This window comes from Rhinolophus sinicus, chromosome 17, assembly GCF_057876585.1.
Source record: "Rhinolophus sinicus isolate RSI-liver-muscle chromosome 17, RSI-T2T, whole genome shotgun sequence".
Classification (NCBI taxonomy): Eukaryota; Metazoa; Chordata; class Mammalia; order Chiroptera; family Rhinolophidae; genus Rhinolophus; species Rhinolophus sinicus.
In genome coordinates this window covers 180,531,262-180,553,910 of record NC_142517.1, presented here as the reverse complement: position 1 = coordinate 180,553,910, position 22,649 = coordinate 180,531,262, and the positions used below count along the sequence as shown (strand labels likewise).

The following is a 22,649-nucleotide window of genomic DNA, read 5'->3' as shown; positions in this document are numbered from 1 at the left end:
TTTATCATGAAAGGGTATTGAATATTAACAAATGCGTTTTCTGTATCTGCTGAGATTATCATTTTTTTCTTCTTTTAATCTATAAATAAATTATATTATGTTCTAATGTTAATCTGTGGTACAATTTTATTAGTACCACATATGACAGTCTGCAAATTGTGCAAAACTATGCTTTTTTTTAGTTTTGGGGTAGGGGTGAAGATTAAAGCAATGTAAATTAGATCTCATGTTAGAAAATGAATTTTAATTGTTGTTTTGCCTATCTTGTAATATGACTTGCCTGATTTATTAATGAGCTGGTTTTAAATAATCTATTTATAGGGTTAACTCTATTACTTTGAATAATCAAGTGTTAGATATATACTTTATTCAAACAGATAAGTTTATTGGATTATTAACACATTTAAATTTAAATGTCAAATTAATAAAATAGAATTTGACAAATGCTTCAATAAATAATCTACTTGCTTTAATTAAATGTTGAATAAGGGAATAGGATGTTGATTTTTTTTTCAGTGGCAAAATGAGATATGATTATTCCTTCAGTTCTAAGTGCTATGTAAACATTATTTACTGCTAGTCTCCATATGAAAATAGGTAGTGTCACCTTAAGTCCAGCTGCCATTTTCCTCTAAATATTCTCTTACAACTATAATTTCAAAATCTTTGAACTGAAAGAAACTTTTCTGGTGGTGTTTTTAGCATTACTGTGGAAATGAAACCACGTGGAAGGAAGAATACTGTGATGACTTTAATAGACTTAAGTGGAGTTGGTAGTAACATCAATAATAGGTGGAAAATGACATTTCCAGTCATAAACCATAAATCGACTGAGTTTAGGTAACAATTCAAGATAAATTTTATTATAAGCTATTTTAAAGACTTTTCCTTAAAATAACTTTTCCATTTTCTTTCCTCTTACAGTCACGTTCTATATCTAGTTCCCCTGTGATGGTAGCTCAGCCTGTTTATCAGCAACCTGCATATCACTACCAGGTAAACATTGTATTAACGGTAAAAATCCTCTGATAATTTCAGTCCTTTTTTTGGGGTAACTTTCATTTTATTCTTTCTCATGCAAATACTCTAATAATTAAAAAAGAGATAGTTAAGCCTTGATAGCAGTGGAGTTCTTTGTTTTGTTTTGTTTTTATGGGAGAACTAAATGTCATACAGGAAGAGGGACTGTTTGCTTCCTTTTATGAAATGTAATGAGGTCAGTTATGCTCCCCTGGCTAAGATTTGATCTAAAAAGTCTTTAGAAATAATTACTAAAGTGAGATACAAATATTGGACCACAGGCTGATTTTTTTATATTACTGTCAATATTATGTGAGTTCCTTGTTATTTAATATACAGTTGACCCTTAAACACTGTAGAAGTTAGGATCACTGACCTCCATCATGCATTTGAAAATCCAAGTATTACTTTTGAGCTTTAGGGATTGGTTCCAGGACCACCACCTCCCACCATGAATACCAAAATCCTCAAGTCCCTTATGTAAACTGTTGTAAAACAATACATATAGTCAGCCCTCCGCATCCTTGGATTCCAACCGCAGATCGAAAATACTGTTTTCAACCCACGGTAGGTTGAATCCATGGATGCAAAACCCGGGGATAAGGAGAGCCAACTGTAGATTTATTGAAAAAGATCCATGTATAAATGGACCCACACAGTTTGAACCCGTGTTGTTCAAAGGTCAACTGTAATGTATATTATTAGGTTGGTGCAAAAGTAATTGCGGTTTAAAAGGTTAAAAATAATTGCAAAAACCGCAATTACTTTTAAACCAACTCAATAAAATAACGATTATATTGTGATTTATATCATGACAATCTCTGTTAGTTAACCAGCATTATTCTTTTCATTAATTCCTGTGGGAGACTGGAATAAGTGAACTATAATGCCAGACCATTTTGGTGTTTTGTGAATAAAGTGTAGTTGAAACACAGCCATATTTGTTTACATATTGTCTATGGATGCTTTTATGCTACAGTGGCACAGTTGACTACTTGCCCCAGAGATACTGTGGCCTGCAAAATTTTAAATATTTACCCTCTGGCCCTTTACAGAAAAAATTTGCCAACCTCTGGTCTTTGGCATTTACATATGAAAATCACATTCTTCCATACCTCTGAAATAGTAGAAGAGAATTTATTTATTTATTTACTTATTTATATTTAAGTTTTAAAATAGACCTACGTGAATTGTTAAGGTTATTGGAATTCTTTTTATTATTAGACTCGGTTTGGTAGAAGTCACTTATTTTTGAAACTCTATTACCATTTGAAATATAAAACTGATTAAAAATGAAAGTGACTTATTAAAAATGAAAGTAACGGGCTGCCCGGTGGCTCAGGCAGTTAAAGCTCCATGCTCCTAACTCTGAAGGCTGCAGGTTCGATTCCCACATGGGCCAGTGGGCTCTCAACCACAATGTTGCCAGTTCAATTCCTCGAGTCCCACAAGGGATGGTGGGCAGCGCCCCCTACAACTAAGATTGAACACAGCACCTTGAGCTGAGCTGCCCCTGAGCTCCCGGATGGCTCAGTTGGTTGGAGCGTGTCCTCTCAACCACAAGGTTGCCAGTTCGACTCCCACAAGGGATGGTGGGCTGCGCCCCCTGCAACTAGTAACAGCCAACTGGACCTGGAGCTGAGCTGCACCCTCCACAACTAGGACTGAAAGGACAACTTGAAGCTGAATGGCACCCTCCACAACTAGGATTGAAAGGACAACAACTTGATTGGGGGAGAAAAAAAAAAGTCCTGGAAGTACACACACTGTTGCCCAATAAAGTCCTGTTCCCCTCCCCCAATAAAAAAAATCTTTAAAAAAAAAATGAAAGTAACTTAATGGCATTTATTTGAAATATATATGTAGCATGACTTTTCCTAAACTGCCTCAGAATTTCAGCAGAGGCCCCAAAGACAGAACATTAGGTACCAGACTATTTAATACGAGAAGCCAAAATTTGTAAAACCAGTTTTGGGGCCCTTAAGTCATTGCCCACCTTGAGCACATATAAGGGGAGGATGAGATTGATACAGGAGATTGGTAAGGAGGCTCTCTTTAACAAGAGAGTTATTAAGAGTGCTATGGCCATTTCCCTTTCTCCTCAACCAAGTGAAGAGGACTTCTGAAAATGATTAGGAGAGCTTAGCATTTGTCCCTGGAAATTTGTGAGATGGTACTACTTAAACCTGACATCTCCTAAAAAAGTCCAAAGAAGCTGGAGTGGTCTATGGAGGCAGAACCAGGAGAGAAGGCTACATGGGAATGTGTTGAACTTCTACTCACAGCAAGCAAAGGTTTCCATTTCCCAAGAGCAAGATGTGAACCTCACAGAAGAGACTCTGTCCAAAAAACGTGAAGGTGACTCCAGTAGATAAAGTATCTGTGTGAAGTAAACTTCTAGAATCAAGGGCTAGAATTGCAGTCAGAAGTTCTCAGCAGGGAGATCACCAAAGAATCCAGTGAAGTACCTAACTAGAGAGTCAGCATTTAGAATCTACCAACCCCAAAAAGTTATCTGTCCTAATTTTTATCCAAGTGCAAGAAGGAACAGCTCTACACAATGCTTTCCAAGTGGCAGGATGAAAAAGAGCTAAGTTGTTTTCTGCTTGTACCCTGTTGAGTCCAGCCCCTCCTTCATTAATTGATTACATGTACCATATTTTGCCATGTATAATAATGCTCCTGTGTATAATGCACACCCAAACTTTCGGCCCAAACTTTCAGGGGGAAAAATCTGTCATTTTAATTTTTTAAATCAAATTTCTATTTGCTTACATGTAGGTACTTGTTTTTTGAATTATAAAGGAATTTTAGCATTTATTTTTTAACATATTATGTTACAAGAAATTTTATGTAACAAATAATTACAAACACAAGAATAGATACAAGGTATAAGAAATCTTATGACCAGAGGGTAAGGGGGGTGCGGGGTGGGAGATGAGGATAAGGGGGATCAAATATATGGTGATGGAAAGAGAACTGACTCTGGGTGGTGAACACACAATGCGATTTATAGATGATGTAATACAGAGTTGTACACCTGAAATCTATGTAATTTTACTAACAATTGTCACCCCAATAAATTTAAAAAATAAATTTAAAAAAGAAAAGAGAAATTTTATGTACCAGTAAAAATTTATGATATTTACTCATCATAGAAGGCCAAGAACTCTTCGTCATTGCAAGTTTATCAAGTTCAACAAAACCAATTATCCTATTCCAGGGCATTATTTTGCATACAGATATCATTATTGATTTCTAAACTTTTAACTATAACTATTATTTATAAGCATAAATAAAAGAATTAAAAACATTTATATAGATATGGAATTAGTACCACCCATGTATAACGCGCATCCTTATTTTTCCCTCACAAATTTGGGCAAAAAAGGACACATTATACACGGCAAAATACGATAGCTGTAGCTCACTTGACATAACAGATGTATTCTGGAAATTTTCTAATACAGTTTAATTTTATACTTTGTTTCTGGTTTTCCACTTGACACAAATTATAAAATTGGAAATATATTACCTAGATGTACTCAGAAAAGATTTTGGTACCAATGTATATCATAATATTTTGCAATATAAGAAATAATTTCACTTCACATATTTCTTTTCAGTTACATTTTCATCATCACTCAGCCCTTAAAATTCCTACTTTGATAAGAATCTTCCCTTGCTCTTTCTTTTTACAAATTCTAAGATTAATAGTTTTATCAATTTTTGTTAGTCAAATCAGGTAATGCATAGTTTAATCATTATTTATCTCCTTTGCATTTCTCACTTCGTAAGTAGATAGTGATTTCATTTATCTAAGAAATGTACATATAAGTCATTTTATTTCAGATTTTTTAATTAAAATATTTTCTTAAGAGATTATATATTATTCTGCCTTTTTGAATATAGCATACAGAACATAAACTTCACATTCCCTTGGTCATCATTATAATATAGTGCTGTTACCCTAGCAGTTGGGTCAGCACAAAACTAACAGTGATGTGGTTTAGATAGTAGCTCCATAGGGTCTTCTTATTCTTTTTCTCTATTTTTTTTCTTTAGTAATAAAAAAAACCCACTTTATTAAAAATGGAAAATAACTAAAGACTAAAACATCAAGAAATAATACAACTAATTTAAAGAAAAGTCTGTTATATTGTCATCTTACAATAAGTATTATAAATGTGACTTTTGTTAAATAACAGCTTTATTTAGATATAATTCACATACCATACAATTCACCTGTTTAGAGTGTACAAGAGTGTGTTTTTTTTTACTAAATTCAGTGTTGTGCAACCATATTGCAATTTTAGAACATTTTAATCACCCCACAAAAAAACAAAAAACTTACCCCATTAACAGTCACGCCTCTTTCCTCCTACCCCCAGCTCTGCGCCATCAGTAATCAACTTTATATCTTTATAGATTTGCCTATTCTAGGCATTTCACTTAAGTGGAATCTACAATATGTGGTCTTTTGTGACTGGATTCTTTCACTTAATGTTTTCACGGTTTATCCATGTGGTCACATGTATCAGTATTTCACTCCTTTTTATAGATGATGAATATTTTATTATATGGATACACTACATTTTGTTTATTCATTCATCAGATGATGGACATTTGGATTGTTTCTCCTTTTTGGCTGTTAAAAATAATGCTGTTGTGAACATTTGTATAAAAGTTGTTGTTCGAACATGTTTTCATTTCTCTTAGGTCTTCTACTTCAGAGTGGAATTGCTGAGTCATTTCCTTTTGAGGAAATGTCATGCTGTTCACCAAAAAGGCTACATACACCGTTTTACAATCCCACCAGCAGTTTATGAGACTTCCAGTATCTCCATATCCTTACCAACACTTATCATTGTTTTTAACTTTGATGAAGTCCAATTTATCTCTTTTCTTTTGTTGTTTTGTTGTATTTTTAAACACAACATAATTTTTAAAATTGCCTAATTCAGAGTCACAAAGATTTACATCTTTGTTTTCTTCTAAGTTTTATAGTTTTAGCTCTTAATTTTAGTCTTTGATCCATTTTGAGGTAATTTTTGTATATAGTTTTGGGTGCAGGGATCCAACTTCATTCTTTAGATACCCAGTTTTAACCTTTGTTTATAATTTGGGTGATGTCTGTTTTCTTTCATTTTAGGCCCCTACACAGTGTCTATCAGGACAGTGGCAGTGGGGTGTTCCTCAGGTAAACATTAACTTTTTCCATTGTGCTTTTGTGAAGACTCCATGAGAACTAGATTTGAGACATTTCTATTTATTAACTATGATACCTTTTGCAGTTCATTTAATCACTATATTGCTCAGCTCTCTCATTTATAAAATGGAAGTAATGATACTCCTATACCTTTGTAAGTTTCCTCACGATTTTTGTGAAGATCAAATAGACTATGTAAGTGAAAGCATTTTCTAAATGAGTGTTACATAAATATTACTTATTTTTCTATTAGTGCTAATATAAATTTTAACATTTTTCTAGGCTTCAGGTTTTGTTTGTTGGACTTATACTCCCAAATAAGTAGTCCATCTCCCAATTTTGTTAACAAATAGTATATACCATCAAAAAGATTGTGTAATCTTTTTTGACATTTCCTACTTCCATGGGCAGTCACAAAGCTGAGAATAGATGTTTATGCCAATTTAAATACCGTAGGTTATAACCTTTAATAGTGATCTTAATATAATTATTATTTGAATTTATATATGAAGTTCTAAAGCACTAAGAACTTCTAGTACTTAGTAGTGATAAGGTTCTTTTATAATAACTACACAACTGTAATTTATAACAACCCAGTGTTCCTAATTTCTTGCTAAGATACTTATATACTATCCTTAAAAAGAACTTCAGGAAATTATGAAATAAATATTTCTCTCATCTGTTGGGTAAGTCATTTGGTTTAATTGAAATAACTAATCATATTTGAATTATAAATATGGCTTTGTATTTTAGTCTTCTGCCTCTTCTGCTCCATTCCTATACCTGCAACCGTCTGAGGTTATTTATCAACCAGTGGAAATTGCACAAGATGGTGGATGTGTTCCTCCTCCGCTGTCTCTGATGGAAGCTTCAGTTCCAGAGGTACATATTAGTCTCAGAGTAATTTATCTATTATTATCTCACATTTATTTTTCTTTTCTAAAAATATTATGCTCATTGAAGCTGAATATCTTATGTTTTCTTAGATTTATTCGCATTTCTTCCCTTTTTTCTAAGAAGGCTTCATCTTAGACATCTTCACTAACTAGTTCTGAATCATTTCTGAAATCAACTGTTCACCTTACTAGGCTAATCCCTGACTTGATCTTCTTGAAAAGAATAAGATACCAAATGCTACTCCTCCTTCTGATTTGCCTGTCGATCTATATTGTTGCTAACATTCCGTCAATTAAAAGCATATACAAATTAAGCCAAGAAAAAATATTTTAAAAATTATTCCTTCAAAAAGGTAAATAAAATTTATTTCATAACTGCAAATGTTAAATATCATCTTCAGTGTCTTTAAATTATATTCCTGAACAATTACTAATAACTTTACCATTTATATGCCATGAACTGTACATGGTGTATTTTAAATCATTGTTGTGAAAGATTAGGAAATTAGCACCCACCTCCCAATTTGAATGTATTATTTTTTATATAGATAACATTCATAACATTATAATTTTGTTCTGGAACAATAATTTCCATAGTTGGATCTTAATATTTACTATCATTACCGTTACTAGGATTTCCCCATTCTTCGTTTCATCCTCTATTTATCACTTACTTGATTGACTGAATCTGCAAGTTCTCTTTGTTAAAGAAGGCTTATGGATGCTATATTCTTTCACTTCTTACAAACTTACTTGTTCAACATGTTTGTTGTCTATAAATCTGAAAGAAGACAAGACTAGCTGTGAAATTACTGCATCATACTTATATTAGTTTGCAAAGGATAATGGAACAAAGTACCACAACCTGGATGGCTTACACAATAGAAATGTATTGTCTCCCTGTTCTGGAGGCTAGAAGTCCAAGATCAAGGTGTTGGCAGGATTGGTTCTATGTGAGGGCCATGAGGAAATGATCTGTTCCAGGACTCTCTTATTGGCTTGTAGATGGCCATCTTCTCCTTGTGTCTTTACATTATCTTTCCTGTCTCTGTGTCCAAATTTTCCATTTTTCATAAGGATACCAGTCATACTGGATTAAGTTCCATTCTAGTGACCATACTTTAACTTAGTTACCTCTGTAAGACCCTACCTCCAAATAAAGTCTGGGGTGTTAGTACTGATGTGCTGGGGTGTTAGTACTTCAACCTATAAGTTTTGAGGGAACACAATTCAACCCATAACAATACTTTTTTCTCTTAGAACTTTCTAGTCTACTTTTTCCTGGTGGTGAGTGTAGCCATAAAGAAGTTTGAAGTCTGCCTGATTTTCCCTTTTGTATTTAATTTGCTTCTTTCCCTGTGTGACTAAAAAGTCTATCTTAACTTGAAATCACTTCACCAGGATAAGTCTTGGAATTTATCAGTCTTTATAATATTTTTCCTGAGAAATAGTCTGCCCTTTTATTTTTCAGATTAGTGTTTAAATAAGGGGGGGGGGGGTTGTTCTCTTTTTTTCCCTGTTAGAGCTTTGAACAAAAAAATTTATTCCACTTCAGTTTCTTCTTCAGGAACACCAATTATGCATATGTTAGATCTCTTTTTGTCTTTCATATCTATCATCTCTCAGGTATTTTTTTTTATCATGGTACTTTTTATGTTTTATATGTTTTTTCAAGACAACTATGACTATATATCTCATGTTTATCCGTTTTCTTATAACTAATAAGTCTTTCTTCTCTATTTTGTTTTTAATCTTTTTTTATCCCAAGTTCTGCCACTTTGCTTATATCACTGTAAATGTCTTCTGTTGGCTTAAAATCTCATTTTTGAGCTCCTTTTTAGACATTATATTACTATAATTTCTTTAAGGTTCAAACGAATTATGTTTATCTGAACTTTTCTACTTTTTATAGGGTGGTTTCTCATCTTTGAAGAGGCAGTATGGATGCTTAGGTTGCTTGCTTTCCCTTCCCATCTTTATAATACTAGTCATTAAATGAGGCCAGCTATTTGTCAAAAATATAGAGTGAGAGGAGCAGGCTGTTATCGCAAGCATCCTTCCACTGTGTTGTGATATCTCCTGCTTGAGATATATATTCTTTCCTCAGTCTTTAGCATTCTGAGGATCATTTCCTGTATTTGATTGTCGTAATTGCTACTTCTCTTTCTATCTTCACCCTGTTCACCTCCAGCACTGTTCCTCAGCTATAATAGATAACAAAAATAGATAACAAAAGTAGATAACAAAAATCATGAAAACATGATTCCTCCTTCAATTTCACATCCCCTGCTATTAAGTAATATAAAATTGGATCTCTGTGGAGATATTCCCTGCATCTGCCTTGATCTGACACACCCCTACACTTGAGACTCTTTGAATAGGTCTCTCAGAACATTGACCTTTAGGCAAATCTTTATCTTTCCTGATACCTGAGGAGGCTTCGGAGTCCTCCCTTACATTGGTCCAAATTTCACATTTGCCAGGCATTCTAAATTGTTTATGGCTTGGAGATCTTGGGCATTTTCTTGTTTAATTGATGACAGCATTTTAAAAATCTATCTTTTGTTCTTTTTATTGTTTTGTGTTTTTCAAGGAGGGGCAGTGAAGTAAGAATTCTTTCACATTAGATTTTTAGCTACAATCTACTTTTGGCATTAAACCATATTTTTAATTCCTCACATCAGATAACTTATCATCATGGTATAGTCATTGTTTGGTGGAATCTAATAAGACTTCTCTGGAAATATTACTTATATTAGCTTATGATTTATACTGTTAATGTCTATGGTATTTCCATACAAAATGATATGTGCATGCTTTTATTTTAATATTGTTTCTGGTAGTAGATATAGTCTAAAATATAAGTTAATATGAGTGGGATGGTAAGTAGAAACCACTTTAGATACAACCATTTAGCTTTCTATGAACAGTATGCATATACTAGAAGTCCTACAAGTACCTCAAATTTTATATATTACAAGCATAACTTTTTCTCTCCATCCCCCTCACACAACATTACATAAACATAAAATTTTGCTTTTCTTGTATTCCATATCTCAACGAATGGTTCCACCTCTGTTGGACAAACCATAAATCTACTTTTATGTGCTCTGTTCCCTACCCTTTGCTCTAAGGTCTCATCTTTTAGCTGTTTTCTGGTATATATTCTTCCTTCCAGCCATACCAGACAACCTGTGTAGATCTTCCAAATGAGAATTGTTCTTAGCTGCCTCTATGCCTTTGTGCATACTGTTCCCACCTTCTTCAAATACAAGCATCAACTCCACTAGAAAAGTTTTCCTGACCACCTCCACAACTTTCTTAAGCTAAAGCAAGTAGTTGTTTTCTCCCATGCATTCCTACACATGTGTCATAGGACTTTCAGTATTTTTAACTGTTTGTCTGTCCCTGATCAGTCTCTAAGTTAAAGGTAAGGGATGTGTTTTTTATCTGTGTTTCTCCATTGTGTAGCAAAATGCCTAGTACAATGTAATGTTGGATAAATATTTTGAATTAATAAATGAAAGACAATTACATTTCTTTTCTGTCTTTCTTTCCTTTTTTGGTACTAGCCTTATTCTGATCATGGAGTTCAAGCAACATATCACCAAGTTTATGCTTCAAGTGCCATTGCTATGCCTGCACCTGTGATGCAGCCTGAACCAATTAAAGTAAGAAGTTTGTTTTGATTTTTTTTACTGTTTTTATTTAGTCATTTTCAACTTTTCCAAATTTCTCTTTTAAAAGGAACAACTTGGGATATTTATGTCACATTTGTGATTAGAAGTACAGAATTTGTTAACTCTTTCATATGAAGGAAATAGAACCCTAAATTAACTATAATGGCTATTAATTAGTTTTGAACAAGGAATAAACCATACATGGTCAAATGTCGTATTTACCATGGTAAAATATATGTAACTTAAATTTTTCCATTTTTAAGTGTACAACTAAGTGGTATTATTATATCCACCATACTGTATTACCATCACAACTATCTGTTTCCAAACTTTTTCATCACTCCAAATCTACCCATTAAGCAATAACCATTTCCCCTCCCCACAGTCCCTGGTAACCTCTAATCTACTTTCTGTTTCTATGAATTTGCCTAGATATTTCATATACTCAGATTTTTATTATCTATGTTAATAGCATGTAAAATTTATGGGGAGATGAAAACAATTAAACTCTTCAAATTTGGGAATTGTGCTCTTGTAGCTTAAATCAGATCCAGGCTAAAGAATGGTAATCTAGTTGGAGCCATATATAAATTCAATAGATTTTGACTATCTACTGTGTAGCAAGGAATTCTGCTCATTCTCATGTGATCTAGTTTCTTAGTGACACTCTTGCATCATCACTTTAGAGAAATGGGACAGTATCTCTAGTAAAGAACCACAGATTGATTAACTATTGTGATGGCAATATGAATCTTCCTTGCAGTGTACTTTGGTAAGTAAGGCAGGCATACTCTTTACAATAAAATGATAGAGATTAGCTGTTTCACACTCACATTTATGCTTCCGATGTACCTCAATACCAAAACAGTATACTTTAAGGAGTCTCCCCACTCTCTTGTGCATCCGCACCATTCAGTGTATTCATTCACTGCTATTACCACTGGTACTGAAAACATAAAATAAAACCACAGTTTCGACCTAGTGTCAAAGCCCAGAGTGTTACTAAACTTGTATCAAAATGTTAAACAGACTTCCTTTGATGTTGATATTTTCTCCAAATGTACTTCTCTAAAAATAGCTAAAAGAGCTATTTCATATTAGATAAGTACTATTTATTTTCAGTTACATATTATACCGGGGGTGCCAAAAAAATGTATACACATGACTTATAGTCACCTTTTGTTATTGGTATATATTATTACAATTTTAATACAGTTTTTTCCTTTCTTAAAATGTGTATACATTTTTTGGTACCCTCTGTATATATAGATATATGTGTATATGTATATATATAAACACAAATGATAGAAGTTGTATTGCTTGAATAATTCCAATAGAAGATGAAGTGGTACTAGGATAGGAGAAATTTCCAAAGAACGTTAATGTTAAACATTCTTAATTTAAAGTTTAATTCTTGTTTAAAAGTACACACTTTTCTGCATTTTCTTAGATCTGTGAGTAGGAAATGGCAGAAATTATACAGAGAAACTGGTAACTTACTCTTTAACTTGGTCATATAAAAATTACACATATGTCGTATATAAATCATAACAGGCATGAACAGATATCTTTCTTTGTACATATAAGAATAAAACTGGAATAAGAAAACTGCTTCTTGCATGTCTAGAGAAACGCTGCTAAGAAGAACTTTACCCCACAGATCTTGGCTCTACTATGCCACACAGGCCAAAGGGAAACAAAACCTCTGACTTGTTTCATTTTAGAATTTAATCTGTCCTGTTAAAGGTTATAATAATTCTGGTTCTCACATGAGATACATCTAGGGAATATTTTTGTTCTGCCAAAGTTAAGATTTAACAATTAGGAAAGAGTTGAAAAGCTATGAAATGATTAACTAGCTTACTCCAAAGCCTGTGTTTCACATAACTATGATATCAGAGAATCTGAGACATCATGAATTGTGAGACACACCACTATTTTATGTATCACTAACGATATAAAAAAACATTGCCATCAATTTTAAATGTATTCTGATTCAGAGGTTTTCAAATTTGAAAAGTTGTATATCTCAGAATCAATGATACTTGGCATGTTTCATTTTAATTTAGAGATGCAGGATCATAGGAAGCTTGAGTTAGGCGGGATAGGAAAAAAACCCACAATTCCCCTTTTGTTAAATATGAGGAAAACAAAAGAAAATTTAATAAACTTTCAAGTCAAACCTGGAACACAGGGCTATTGTATTGAGTTTCCTATTTTTATTTTTTAAGATTGAGGGTTGTATGTATTTTATACTCAGTATTTTTCTTTAGGTGATTTGGGTTCCTCAACAGAAAACAGTGCCCCATTCAGGAACAGAAAGTCCAATACCTCTTCCATAGTTTTCTGTAGAAATGCTTTACTATACAAGCTTTACCATGTGGAAAATTATCTACTTATAGTGCATTTGTATTATAACAGAAATCTTAATACGCAAATGTTATATCATTAGGAGACCTATATTTTCCTAAAACATATTAAAGTAGAATAATATTAAAATATTGATATCTGAGATATTAGCCTGAATTCTTCCTGTGCAAATTTTATCTAGTACCAAAAACCTTGGTGACTTAAAATAGAAAGGTAGAAATATTTTTGGAAGCATTTGAGCATTTTGTTTTTATAAGTGTAACTCATTTTTAAAACTCTAATGATTATAATTTTAAGGATGTTAATTGGATAGATCCCAAAGTAGCAATTTCAGATGTAAAAACTATCTTGAAGCAACAAATCTAATCAATAAAATAGAGACCTTATTTAGAGCTTAGAGCACAAGTCTAACTGCTGTAAAAGACTGCCAGAAACTACTCATCGACTATAAGCCACAGGCTACTCTGTCAAATCAAATACATTCTAGGGAAACTACTAAGTTAATATAATATTAATTAGGGTTATTATTCCCTAATTCAACAGAGTTACATCCTATACAGAACTAAGTTTTAAAGTCATAAAGCAAATTACATAATGTCAAAATTATTCCATTGAACTAACCTATAGGAGGAAACAAAAAGAGAATCTTTGTGTATCTGGACATTTGAACCATTATGCTTTTAAGACCAATATCAAACCCTAGGTAAGAAGGGTATAAATGGAGAAGTATAAAGTGTTTCTGTTACCTTACAGTGTTTTTCCATTTTTGCATTAACATAAATATCTAATAAATTTGTCCCTATGAGGATTCATTGACATACTGGAAACTGTGAAAATTATCATTGGAAGTTCACCTTTAAATTAAGTGTTTACTTAATTTAACTCCAGTGTATACTTAGCTATTCAATATCAAATGAAAACATTTGATATTAAGGATAATATTTAACCACTTGCAAGGCTATGAGGAATTTTTTTCTAATTAAAGCACTAATTGGATTTGAATGACAAAAACAGCTATGGACTGTTACACCTTACCCTTTGGAAAGACAGTATGATTCAAAAGTAAATTGGAAAGGGATTTGACCTACTACCACTTATTTCTAGCTCAGAGACCTATAACATGCACTCACCTAAAAATTAGCAACTATTGCTGCCTTACAGAAAAATTCCACTATCTTCTTCCTAACCATTTCCTTATTTCAGTTTCATTAACACTACTGATAAAGCAAGTTAGAAACTGAAATTCCCTCATATTCAGCAAGACCTCAGGGTAGAGGAGGACAAAGGTAAAGCACTATATTCTAGAATGCAATAACAGGAAAAGCCTGTGCTTTGCAGCTCCAGACATACAGGAGGATATAAATTTTCATGCACTGTACATAGTCAAATCACAGTTAGCCTCAGATTCTAGAGAATAAATTGAACTCAATAAAGAACTAGGTAGCAAGAGCAAAAAAGCTCACCCAGTTAGGCACTAGAAAATGTGTAGGTTCTGTGTGTACCAAGCCTCCTACTTGTTACGAATACAAAAGAGGGGACAAAGGATAGTAAGGGAATCAAAGACTCATAAAACCAATCTTTTAGAATTGTCATGGATAGATTTCCATTCAAGGACGCGTAAACAGAAAAGTACATATTGTATGGATCCTGTGAAAGATTTTTTGCATATGGCACTACATTGAAGGCAAGGATAAATAGAATATGTAAGTATAAGAAATAGAATATGTAAGTATAAGAAATAGAATATATATGTTTAATTTCCTCTTAAATATATATGTGTATATATGAGGAAATTAAATAAATTTTTAAAAATATATCCCATGTTCCCAATAATTACAAACTGAAAAACAAAAAGATGAAATGGTTGCTGGCCAATTTAAGAAAACACTGTATGAAACTATTGATATGTATGATGAAAAAATTTTAATTTGTCTTTTCCATAAAAGGCCACAATAGTCACTACAGAAAATCAGAACCTTGACACAGAGTTTTTTAAAAATCCTCCCAGAGGAAGCGGCTGGCTAGCTCAGCTGGTTAGAGCGCGGCACTCTTAACAAGGTTGTTAGTTCGATCCCCACATGGGCCACCGTGAGCTGCGCCCTCCACAACTGGATTGAAACAACTACCTGCCTTGGAACTGATGGGTCCTGAAAAAACACACTTAAAATAAATAAAAGTTTTTAAAAAAAATACAGCCAGAATTAAAAAGAAGATAACATGAAATATGAAATGATAAAAGATAAAATGCTCTAATAGGACAGAGAGACAAGTCCAACCAAAAAATAGTAATTATCAAAAAAAGAATAAGAAGAAAATTAAAAAAGAGCAAATTGAACAAAAAGAATCAGTATAAATTTTAATAGTAAAACAAAAACACCCTTCATTTGTTTGAATTTACAAATCAAAAAAGATTCATCCTTCTCAAGCAAAATTAATAAGGGGCAATCCATGCATAAATATCCTGGCAAACATTCTTTTTCCTCCCCCGCCTCCAACATCCTGGTCCTTTTAACTCTTTTTAAACCAGTTGTTTTTAAATAATTTGGGATTTACAAAAAGTTGCAAAAATAGTACAGAGTGCATGTATCCCTTCACCCACCATCTCCTAATTTTAACAATTTATATAATCATAGAACAATCAGGTAAAACAAAAATACAGCATTGGTGCAATACTATTAACTAAACTACAGACCCGACTTAAACAATATCAGTTTTTTCACTAATGTTCTTTTTCTGTTCCATGATCTAGTCCAAGATCCCACATTGCATGAATTTGTCTTGTCTCTTTATTCTCTTCTAATCTGTGAAATTTACAGTCTTTCCTTGTCTTTCATAACCTTGACACTTTTAAAGAGTACTGGTCAATTATTTTGTAAACTATCAATTTGAGTTTCTCTGATATTTTCTCTTGGTTAGATTAGAAGTTATACATTTAGGGCCAGGATATCTCAGAAGTGATATGCCCTGCTCAGTTTATCACATCAGGGGATACGAGATGTCAATATATCTTATTACTGATAATGTTAGATCACTTTAAGCATAAAAAGAAATTTGCCTGAGATAGCATAGCTAGTAAGTAGCAGATCTAGGACTCTAGCATGCTGTCTACCACAGAGAAAAAGTTAGCTTGCCTTCTGAAATCCCTACAGTAAAGCTCATTGACAAACCCATATGCACAAAGAACTTCCCATTAGAATTTTAAATATGGACATGCAGTCACATTAGAAGAAATCCTCCAGAATGAGAGATGAAAGCAGATAAAAAGAAATTGAGAAGAAATACACACAGAAGAAAATATCAAGAAAGTATAATTACAATCCTCTCTGAAGTATGAGAAAATTAATGAGACGTGGTCCATGCATAGGCATCCTGGCAAACACTTCATATTTTCTGAAACATCTTGGTCCTTTAATTTTTTTTAACTTTGCATTTTGAAATAATTTCAGGTTTACAGAAATGTTGTAAAAATAATAAGAGTTTCTGTATATTTTTCACCATACTGTACTTTGAGTTGGAGGGCACTGGTATAGGAAATGAACATTAATATCATCCTGTTAAAGAAACTATACACTTTACTCAAATTTCACTTGTTTTTCCATTAATGTGATAGCTGAAATAAATTACATGTGAAACGGTTAGACATTACGGGCAAACACTTTCAAAAAATAGCACAAAAATAGACAAAAGTAAATAATAAAGAAAAAGATAAAATTAGAAGATTAACTCAAGAAGTCAAATATTAAGTCCAGAAAAAGAAATAGAGAAAATGGTTTGGAGGAAATTGCCAAAAACTAATACAAGAAATTTTGCTTGAAAGTTAAGAGTTTCTAGATTAAAAAGGGCTCATTAACTACTTGGTACAATTACTGCAAAAGACTCACACTAAGGCAAATTATTGTGAAATTTCAGAATGGCAGGGATAAAAAAAAAAGTCCAAGCTTCCAAAGAGAGAAAACAGATCACATACAAAGGATCAGCAACACTGGAAGCTAGTTAAAAATTTTTAACAAAAATTTCAATCTAGGAGTGTATAATAGACAACTATAAATGAAAAAGACATTTTCATATCGTAGAGTCTCAAAAAAGTTATTTCTCATGCATCCTTTCTCGGGATGCTATTGAGCATGTATTTTGCAAAAACAAGAGAATAACTTAAGACATGGGATTAAAAAAAGAAGAAGAATTATCCAACACAGGGCAGAAGCAAAGGGAATTCCCAGGATGACAACAAAAGGAAGTCTCAGGGTGGCGACTGTTTAGCTGATAGAGAAAGCAACCATTGCACAATTTTAGCAACATTCAGGATGGTTCTTTGCAGGAGAGAAGTGGGAAATAATTTTTATATGTGTAGAAAATTGTATTAGATATTTTACAGAGCTGTAAGGAGAAGGGTACCAAGAGACTAAGCCACAGGTCCTAAGAAAACTAATGGGGGGGAAATGAAGCAATTAGTGAAAAGTGAAAAATTGTTCAAAAAATAAACTGTAATTATAATACACCACTTGGCTCATTAGTGAACTATGTTTACTTAACCATAGTAATGAAAATAATTAACATAAATTTAAGCAAAACTTTTTATATAAAGAGGATGGGTAAGAAAATAAGAGATAGGGGCGGCTGGATGGCTCAGTTGGTTAGAGCTCGAGCTTTGAACAACAGGTTGTTGGTTCAATTCCCACATGGGATGGTGGGCTGCATCCCCTGCAACTGAAGATTGAAAAATGGCGACTGTGCTGTGCCTTCCACAACTAGATTGAAGGACAATGATTTGGAGCTGATGGGACCTGGAGAAACACACTATTCCCCAATATTCCCCAACAAAATTTATTTTTTAAAAAAAAGAAAAACAAAATAAGAGATATTAGAGAGTTAAAATCCTCATCTACCATGTAAGAAGTCATTACATTATGAATGAAATTGTTCAGTTAATAAAGATAGATATATGGAAGTAGAGCAGTGATGTTGAAACATGGAGGCTTGAGGGGTCCCACGTGATCTTTCCCCTTGAAGTTACAACAAGTTGAATAACTATAATTCAACAAAGGTTTCCCTACACAATACACAAACATGGTTGAAATATCCACAAATAGAAATATTTGAAAGTAGGTGAATCTGGGTAAACAGGGCAAGAGGGAAGGGAGAAGTGCAGAGACAGGGGGCACAGATGCAGCCCGGAGCTCATTGTGGTCCTGGAAGAGGAGAGGATTGAGACTGCAGGTGCACTCTCTGAACCCAGTGATCAGGGCAGAGACCTCGGGACAAAGACCAAATACAGAAGTGAGTCAGCTGTGGTCTAACAGCCCTCACTGCCAGACAGAAAACAAGACCACAGAGCCTGGCCGCCTCCCCCCACCCTCCCAGAGCTTGCCTCCCCTGCACCCTCCCAGTGCTAGCAACAGGCCCCAGAAAAAAATAGCAGTGTCAGGTTAAAGAGCAGAATATCTAAGTCCTGAGCACTGGAGAGACAGTTCCTGAATGGCTATCTTCAGTAACAAGTACGCTTAACTCTAGTAACAAGGAAATAGATATAATGGCAAAGCAGCTGTGATCTGGCAGAGGACAAAAACACAAACACACCAGCTACTTTTCCCAGCCCACCCCAGCACCCACCTTTGCAGCTGATTGCAGCAGGGGGGTACCCATGGCTGCTGAGGCACAAAGCTCTGCATCTGGATACAGAGGTAGCATTGGGATTTCAGGGGCTCAGAACCCCATTGCCCACTACATCCTCTGATAGGGGCAGTGCCCTGAGATCAAGGCCAACTGGTCACAGAAGAGATGCCCACTTCCCCACGAAATCTTCCACCACAAGAATGCTGAACAGGGCAAGAAAAAATAAAATGCTCCAGTGCTAACTATTGGAAAACAAAAGAAAGACCACTTCACATCAACCTGTTGCAGAATTCATTCCCATAGATACCTAGGAAGAGAAATAACTCATTGATTACAGTGAATAACCAAGGTAAAAAGCAGCTCAGAAAGAAAATGAAAAGTCTCAAGAAAATAAACATAAAGACATGGAAATATATGACATAAATCACAGAGAATTCAAGATTATAGTTATGAAAAAATTCAACAAGATGCAAGAAAATTCAGATAGGCAGTTTAATGAACTCAGAAATAAAATCAATGAACAAAATGAATACATTACCAAAGAGATTGAAATTTTTAAAAAGAACCAAATAAAAATTCTGGAACTGAAGAACTCAATAAAAGAGATAAAGAATTAAATAGCCAGCTTAGGAAATAGAACTGACTACATGGAGGAAAGAATTAGTGATATCAAAGATAAAATCTGGAAATGATGCAGATGGAAGAAGAGAGAGACTTGAGAGTTAAAAGAAATGAAAGAACTCTATGAAAACTATCTGACTCCATCAGAAAGACCAATATAAGAATAATGAGTATAACATTAGGAGAAGAGAGAGAGGCACAGAGAGTCTATTCAAACAAATAGTGGACAAGAACTTCCCAAACCTATAGAAAGAACTGGATCCTCGAATCCAAGAAGCAAACAGAACACCTAATTACCTCAATTTTAAAAGGCTTTCTCCAAGGCATGTTATATTGAAACTGTTAAAATTAATGACAAAGAAAGAATTCTCAAAGCAGCCAGGGAAAAGAAGACAGTAACGTGGAAAGGAAAGCCCATTAGATCATCATCAGATTTTTTTTTAGCAGAAACTCTAAAAGCAAGGAGGGAATGGAATCAAATATTCAAATTATTGAACGAGAGAAATTACCACCCAAGAACAATATATCCAGCCAAGTTATCCTTTAGATTGAAGGAAGAATATAGACCTTTCCAGATATACAGAAGCTGAGGGAATTTTCCACCCCAAGACCTACATTACAAGAAATACTGAAGGAGGTTATTCTACCTGAAACAAAAAGACAAAAGGATACAAAACTGTGAGACAAGCAGGAAATGGCAACCCCTACACCGAATAGGGCACTGTTCAATTAAACATCACATAAAGGGTAAAGGAAATAAAAATATAAAAAAGAAGAAGACAATTTGCTATTGCAACTCAAAAATGAACTCAGCTTAAATAGAGATAATTTATGACAACAAAAATATAAAAGGGGAAGAGGAAGTAAAGGTCTAAATTTGCAAAGGGGGATGGAGATAAGATGCATGTACAAGAAAAAGAGCTCCTGTGTATATGAAACTTTCATTTCAATAAACTTAATGGTAACCACTCAAAAAAAATCCAGAACTGAGACACATAACTTAAAAAAAAAAAAAAAAAAAAAAGGAAACAGAGGGGAAAATGATAGAATACCACAAAACTAAAACAACACAGAGAAACACAAAGGCAAAGAAACAATGGAGACATTGAGCTACCTAAAAACAAAAGATAAAATGGTTATAGGATATCCTCCTCTATCAAAAATCACTCTAAATGTAAATGGACTCCACTTGCCAATAAAAAGGCACAGAGTAGCAGACTGGATAAAAAACAAAAACCAACCATATGCTGCCTTCAAGAGATACATCTCAGCTGCAAGGATAAATATAGACTCAAAGTGAAAGAGTGGAAAACAATACTCCAGACAAATGGCATCCAGAGAAGAGCAGTGTAGCCATCCTTATATATGGATGAAGTAGACTTTAAGATAAAAAAGGTAGCAAGAGACAAAGACGGACATTTCATAATGATAAAAGGGACAATAGAATAAGAAGGTACAACACTCACCAATATATATGCTCCCAATCAGAGAGTACCAAAATACATAAAGCAACAGCTGAGAGAAACTAATTAAAACATAATAATAGTAGGGGACCTAAATACACCATTAACAGCTATGGATAGGTCATCCAAACAGAAAATCAATGAGGAAATAGCCTTAAATGACACATTAGACCTAATGGATACAATTGACATTTACAGAGTCTTTCATCCTAGAATACCAGACTATACATTCTTTTCTAGTACACAAAGAACATTCTCAAGGATAGACCATATGTTGGGATACAAAAATAGCCTCAGAAAATTTAAGAGGATTGAAATTATACCAAGCATATTCTCTGACCACAATGCTTTGAAATTGGAGATCAACTGCAAAAAGAAAGCAGGAAAGACCACAAATACGTGGAGATTAAACAACATGCTACTAAAGAACAACTGGATCAAAGAAGAAACAAAAGAGATCAAAAGACACTTAGAGACAAATGCGAATAAAATACAATGTATCAAAATTATTGGGATACTGGGAAAGCAGTATTAAGAGGGGAAATTATATCATCACGGACCTAAGAAACAAGAAAAATCCCAAATAACCTAATATTACATCTTAAAGAACTAGAAAAAGAAGCACAAATGAAGCCCAAAGTCAACAGTAGGTAATAAAATTAGAACAGAATTAAAGGAAATAGAGAACAAAAAGACAATAGAAAAAAATGAATGCAATAAAGAGCTGGTTCTTTGAAAAGATTAATAAAATTGACAAATCGCTGGCTAAATTCACGAAAGAAAAAAAAGAAAAGACACAAATTAAAGTCAGAAATGAAAAAGGGGAGTTATGACAGTTACCACAGAAATATAAAGGATTATACAAGAATACTATGAAAGACTATATGCCACCAAATTCAATAACCTAGAAGAAATGGACAACTTCTTAGAAATATATAACCTTCCTAGACTGAATCACAAAGAACTAGAAAATTGAAAAGACCGGTCAATAATAAGGAAATTGAAACAATCATCCAAAACCTCCCAAAATGCAGAAGTCCAGCATCAGATGGCTTCACTAGTGAATTCTACCAAGTATTCAAATGTGATTTAATACCTGTCCTCCTCAAACTCTTCCAAAAATTGAAGAGGCAAGCTCATTTTATGAGGCCAACATTACCCTGATGCCAAAACCTGGTAAGAATGCACAAGAAAACTACAGACCAATAGATCTGAGGAAAACAGACTCAAAAATCCTAAACAAAATGCTAGCAAATCAAATACAGCAATACATTAAAAAGATTATACATCACAATCAAATGAGGTTCATTCCAGGGGCACAAGGATGGTTCAACATATGCAAATCAATCAGTGTGATACACCACATAAACAAAATAAAGGATAAAATCATATGATCATATCAATAGATGCATTTGACAAAATACAACATCCATTTATGATTAAAACACTTAATGTAATGGATATAGAAAACCTCAACATAATTAAGACCACATATGACAGACCGTGAGCTATGATAATATCATATTTAATGGTAAAAAGCTGAAAGCTTTGCCTCTAAGATCAGGAACAAGACAGCTATGCCCCCTGTTAACCACTGTTATTCAATATAGAATTGGAAGTTCTAGCCAGAGCAATCAGGCAAGAAAAAGGAATAAAAGGCATCCAAATTGGGAATGAAGAAGTTAAACTATCACTTTTTGCAGATGACATGTTTCTTTATATAGAAAACCCTAAAGACTCCACCAAAAAACTATTAGACTCCACCAATAAACAAATA

The 22,649-nt window shown here is 33.6% G+C and overlaps 1 protein-coding gene across 1 annotated transcript in view; it reads left to right on the top strand.

Moving 5' to 3' along the window:
* Positions 1 to 11,852, top strand: part of BOLL (boule RNA binding protein) — a 29,435-nt gene extending 17,583 nt beyond the window's left edge. The window contains exons 7-10 of the mRNA XM_019750735.3: positions 925 to 996; positions 6,173 to 6,220; positions 6,983 to 7,111; positions 10,698 to 11,852. Of these exons, the coding sequence (XP_019606294.2) occupies positions 925 to 996; positions 6,173 to 6,220; positions 6,983 to 7,111; positions 10,698 to 10,814 (366 nt within the window). The 3' untranslated portion in view covers positions 10,815 to 11,852. The remainder of the gene's footprint in view (positions 1 to 924; positions 997 to 6,172; positions 6,221 to 6,982; positions 7,112 to 10,697) is intronic.
* The last annotated feature ends 10,797 nt before the right edge of the window (positions 11,853 to 22,649 follow it).